The 6,000-nt window shown below is 42.1% G+C and overlaps 1 protein-coding gene across 4 annotated transcripts in view; it reads right to left on the bottom strand.

Moving 5' to 3' along the window:
- Nucleotides 1–1,380: 1,380 nt before the first annotated feature.
- The window catches only part of SPATA6 (spermatogenesis associated 6), a 79,139-nt gene continuing 74,519 nt past the window's right edge, over nt 1,381–6,000 (bottom strand). For 3 of the 4 annotated variants that reach the window (XM_073544363.1, XM_073544362.1, XM_073544361.1), the window contains one exon: nt 1,381–3,096. In XM_073544363.1, the coding sequence (XP_073400464.1) occupies nt 2,901–3,096 (196 nt within the window). In that variant the 3' untranslated portion in view covers nt 1,381–2,900. The remainder of the gene's footprint in view (nt 3,097–6,000) is intronic. The other variant, XR_012220099.1, reaches the window with a different exon arrangement.

The following is a 6,000-nucleotide window of genomic DNA, read 5'->3' as shown; positions in this document are numbered from 1 at the left end:
CCATGCAAAATTTCACCTCGTGGGGAAAGGATGATTCTGAGAAAGGTCAGGAATCAGCACAGAACTACACAGGAGGACCTGGTCAATAACCTGAAGAGAGCTGTGACCAGAGTCTCAAATATTACCATTACTAACACACTACGCCGTCATGACTTAAAATCCTGCAGGGCGCGCAAGGTCCCTCTGCTCACACCAGCACATGTCCAGGCCCGTTTGAAGTTCACCAATGACCATCTGGATGATCCAGAGGAGGCATGGGAGAAGGTTATGTGGTCAGATAAGACCAAAATAGAACTTTTTAGTATCAACTCCACTCGCCGTGTTTGTAGAAAGAAGGATTAGTACAACCCCAAGAACACCGTCCCAACCGTGAAGCATGGTGGGGGTAACATTATACTTTGGGGGTGCTTTTCTGCAATGGGGTCAGGACGACGGCAGTATATTGAAGGGAGGATGGATGGGGGTCATGTATCGTAAGATTTTGGTCAACAACCTCCTTCCCTCAGTAAGAGCATTGAAGATGGGTCGTGGCTGGGTCTTCCAGAATGACAATGACCTGAAACACACAGACAGGGCAACTAAAGAGTGGCTCCCTAAGAAGCATTTCAAGGTCCTGGAGTGGCCTAGCCGGACTCCAGACCTGAACCCAATAGAAAATCTTTGGAGGGAGATGAAACTCAGTGTTACCCAGCGACAGCCTCGAAACCTGAAAGATCTGGAGATCTGTATGGAGGAGTGGGCCAAAATCCCTGCTGCAGTGTGTGCAAACCTGGTCAAGAACTACAGGAAACGTCTGACCTCTGTAATTGCAAACAAAGAATTCTGTACCAAATATTAAGTTCTGTTTTTCTATTGTATCAAAAACTTATTTCATGCAAAATGTAAATTAATTATGTAATTATGTAAGAATCATACAGTGTGATTTTTTAAGATTCTGTCTCACACAGTTGAAGTATACCTACGATAAAAATGACAGACCTCTCCATTCTTGGTAGGTGGAAAAACTTACAAAAAAAGTAATGTGTTGGTGGAGAATGGTTGAACTTGATGGACCTAGGGTCTTTATCCAACCTATGTAACTATATATCAGATATTTATTTTCCCCACTGTACAAAGACTGCATATTTCAGTAGCTAAGCCAAACCCCTTCTATGTTTATATACTAACTACAGTAGACTAGGAGGCTGGCTTAGCTGATGAAATGAGCAGTCACCCAGCCCCTCCATACATTGAAGCATGATGTCTTGTGTTGAGCACCAGTCCAAAATCAACCGAGAGCCGGGGTTGAGTGACTACCTAACGATGGAGCACCTGGCCAAATTAAACTATATTAATAACACATATTATGTAAAGCGTATTTCTGCATATTTTCCTCATAAAACCTCTTTAAAAGTTTTATTATGTAATGTTGCTAGCTCCCCCGAAACATTTATTTACATATAGACAATTTTAAAAAGTATGTTATTGATACGTAAGGATATAAATATACGAGTGAAGAGGTACATAAAAACTAAAGGATGGAAAGTGGCGATTTCTCAGAACCCTGGACATACACACAAGTGCTATAATAGAAATGAACAAATCCATTCGCAGAGCCTTGGTTCAGTGGCTACAGTGGTCCATGTCCACCAGTCTGGAGCTTTGAAGAGGATTTTAAGTGTTTTTTCTGCACTGCTGGTAGAGATCAACATGAAGGATCCTGGATACACCAGGGTTGAAGCAATGCGGTTTTGATATTGACGAGTTTCGAAGTTATCAACTTCTTCATTAGGATACAGCCCCAAACTTGACTGGTTGGTACCAGCCTGGATGCTTAAGAACCGCTTCCTTCCTGCTGACATCCATGGCACCTCTTCTGGTTAATAGGCTTGGCGTGACGTTACAACAAGCCTACAAATCAGAAGAGGCGCCATGGATGCCGGCAGGAAGGAGGAGATTGACAAGGCTCCTCTGCTGTGGTCACGGTCTACTGACGTGATTGCTGGACCAGCACCCTCTAAATTAATTTGCTCATCTCTATGTATATCCATTATTTACCTGGATACAATAACTTTTATTATCGATAGGTCCAACATTTGGGTTTAAGCCCCCAAAAATCAGCAAGATCTACAAGCAATGGATCTGATGAAACCCAAAACTGGAACACTAAAATATTATGCAATAAATAAATGTGCGTTATAGACCCACTGGTTCAGTGGGAACCCTATGATTACTCTGAGATATGTATACAAATATACTGTACATCACAGTGATGTGGACCTTCTAGCAATCGGTGGAACTCTCAGCTCAGGGCTCCCAACCCCTCTTCACACACTAAAAGGTAAACCTTCTCTTTAAGGCCATCAAATGTGGTATGTTGCATAAAAGATCTCAAGACAAGTCATAATATCTAGCTTTGATCAAAGGAATTTCTATTAAAAAGAGGAAATCCAGCATAATACTTCTTTTGACAGGTTCTGGAGATGCGGACGTTATCACACTATTGATTTCATGAGCTTTGTGACAGGTTCCCAGTGATGGAGCAAAGGAGTTTAAGGGCTTTACTGAGCACTACGGGCCTATTTTACTTGGGTTGTTTCGACTGATAGCATAATCCGACCTGTCCCTGGGACACATCAGAAGTAATTAAGACGACTTTACCTGTAGAATTACAACTGAAGGAACTTACGCAGTGCCTACAGAAAAGTAAGACAGAAGTATGGCGAAAACAGATAGAACACGTATCAACGTCTAGCCTGGTAACCCCGTTTAGAAACATGTAGACCTTTTCTTTATATACATGTTCCATGTTTTCCCATAGAGGATGCTGGCTTTCTTAAAGCAACAACCTGAAGGTGCTTGACACTAGAATCTGAACCAAGAACGCTCCTGAGCATGAGTCACCTGTAGCACCCTTTAATTCACATAAGCTTCTTGGAGTGCTGTGACTTCCTATATGCGTTTGGGTCTACAGCATTTCTGTACATGTTCCTGTAGATTTTCTCCATGTTTTCCTCGAATATAATCCTAGAATTCTTTCCTTTGTATGTGGCTGCTTTATTGCACCACAATGCCCCATGGTCCAAGTGGACGGACTTCTCCTGCGGGAATGAGAGGCTGTGGATGAAAGATGGGAAGGATTACTCAGATTACTTCGATTCCATAAAATAATCATGAGAAAAATAAATACATTTTAGCTCATTTTAAATAATATTCCTACAAACAGAAATAAAGGCCTGCTGTTCTCTATAAGTAAATTACATTCATTAACGAAAATGTTTGGCTAGCTAGCAATTCCTTCCTAAAGTTCTGTACTCTAAAGCTGTTGGTTTTCCACCTCGATACACCAACAGTTCTACAGCCACTTGTCACACATGCGCAATGGGATCTTGTAAGCTCCTGTAGCAGATCTCTCCCTGTACAGTAACTGCGCACATGTGCTGTGGGATCCGCTATGCTTCTGCAGCAAATTTCTCTCTGTACAGTAACTGAGCCAATGTACTATGGGATCCATTATGCTTCTGTAGTAGATCTCTCTCTCTGTACAGTAACTGTGTGCATGTGCTGTGGGATCCGCTATCCTTCTGTAGCTGATCTCTCTGTGAACTAGCTCAGCACATGTGCTGTGGAATCAGCTATGCTTTTGCAGCAAATTTCTCTCTCTGTACAGTAACTAAGTGTATGTGCTGTGGGATCCACTATGCTTCTTTAGCAGATCTCTCTCCCTGTACAGTAACTAAGTGCATGTGCTGTGGGATCCGCTTTGCTTCTGTAGCAGCTCTCACTCTCCGTATAGTAACTCCACACATGCTGTGGGATCCCGCTATGCTTCTGTAGCCGATCTCTATCGCTGTGTACTAACTACACACATGCTGTGGGATCCCGCTATGCTTCTGTAGCAGATCTCTATCGCTGTGTAGTAACTCCGCACATGTGCAGTGGGATATGCTGCACTTTAGTAGCAGATTTCTCTCTCTGTGCAGTAACTGAGCGCACATGCTGTGGGATCCACTATGCTTCTGTACCATATCGCTCTGTGTAGTAACTCCAAATATGTGTGGTGGGATTCGCTATTCCTTTGAAGCCGATGTAACTCTGTGCATGTGCTGTGGGATCCGCTTTGCTTCTGTAGCAGATCTCTCTGCCTGTACAGTAACTCAGTGCATGCGCATTTTACTGGTGTCTTTGCAAAGGGCGCACATGTGTAGGGTAGAACACAGTGCTCGCTTAGTAGACCCATGGCTATCAGTAAGCATTGCACGGCCCGTGCTGACTGCCACAGCCTTGATTGTGAGCTAGGTTTAACTTGATTATTATGATATATAGCAAAATAAATTGGGAATTTTTTGCATTTTTTATTGCTGTGTACCCTGCCACCTTCTGCTTCATATGATGTTGAAGGAGCAACAGATATCAGTAAAGAAAAAAGACAGAGACAAGCCTAAAATCGGGAAGATGTGTAGAGCACATCTAGGATATGTACGTTCCCAGTCTACGCTGGCTTAGAAGGTGGGCACACAAGGTTTTTGAAGCGTACACGCTGTAGCTGAAATTTCTTTTTTAAAATTTCATTTCAGGGATAACCCAGTTCAGATCTATCTTCAGATTTCACAACAAAAACGGAATACATTATTAACTAGATCTATGAGGACAGAGGAGGCTGGTGTACTATCTTTGAAAATGTCAGAATGATATTATAAATATTCAAATTAAAATGAGCATTTTATGAATCTTACTAGAATGGGACTCGGGAAATACTAATTTTAATTTTAGGTGGAGGAACAGTCACAAATGATTTTATAGCCATTAGAAGTGAGTGGATCCATCTGCGGAAGATCAAGTTCGCGTCAAATGTCCTGACATTTGTGGTTACAATTAAAATTCAAACACTGTGATTCATTCAAATAAAAAAATTAGCCAGGTTGCCATTATGGCAATCATTTACCGCTTTTTTTTAACGATGTGCTGGCCCTAACACTCACCTTACCGCTCACCTCTCCGGCTGACCTGTTGCTCGCCTCAGTCCTCTTCTTTCCACCGTTGCGACTTCATCTCCAGTCTCTTCACAGGATGTCAAGACTTTTAGCCGCGATTGGGTCTTGGGGTTCACTGCGTGTGGTTATGGTCGCAATGTCGTGACATCATGATGTGCGCCACAACCTTACGAAGCGCAGTGACCAGGCTGGGAGTCCTGGCTTATAGTGAAGAGGATGGAGGTCTGGCAAAGAACTCGAGAATAGGAAGACCGGTCAGCTGGCAGCGAGCGGCGGAGTATCTGAGAGGTGAGGAATTAGCTGTTTTTTTAATATCTTACATTTAATATGCTACAAGGTCTCTCTAGACCCCCAAGGCCTAATAAGGAACATTCAATTTGCGGCAAACCAAATTTGTGGGGAAAATTCGACAGAGCTGGCAAATTCGAAACTAAATAATCTGCTTATCACCAATAGCCATTCTACATGGATTTTCAAAATAAGTACGTCATCAGTTCCAAGAGAGCTAGTAAAAAAAAAATGTTTGCAGCTCCTATTGTGAAAGATCCACCTTAATAAATGGTGGATTTGTACCCATGAAAGAATCGATTAACAGAAACTTTTTCAGTTTTTGTGTTCTGAACACACAAAGAGGATATATTACCGATGGCTGTATAATCCATTTCATAAGCTACATTTGGACTCGTAAAAAGATTATTTTAAAAATTAGGCAGGGAAACGTTCTAAAAGGATATTACAGCAATTACATTTTCTTATGTTTGTACATCGGCCTCCTTGAATCCAAGAGATCTAGTCAGTAGTGTATGCAGTTTGTGTTGAAAAATCTAGAGAAATCTGCTTAGGTTCACTAGCCTCTTAGAAGAAAACTTTTCAAGTCCACCTCGACATCGAACATCTTCTCCCACTTCCACCACTTCACCCTCCCAGCAGTCATATCAGGACCAAATAACCAGAACCAAATGAAGGAGGAATTATTGAAGTACACGGTTGAAGTTGGTAATATTTGGCTTCAGGAAGAGGACAACTC

This window comes from Dendrobates tinctorius, unplaced genomic scaffold, assembly GCF_039654945.1.
Source record: "Dendrobates tinctorius isolate UK_male_01 unplaced genomic scaffold, ASM3965494v1 ptg000138l, whole genome shotgun sequence".
Taxonomy (NCBI): domain Eukaryota; kingdom Metazoa; phylum Chordata; class Amphibia; order Anura; family Dendrobatidae; genus Dendrobates; species Dendrobates tinctorius.
This window is presented reverse-complemented; position numbering and strand designations above follow the sequence as displayed.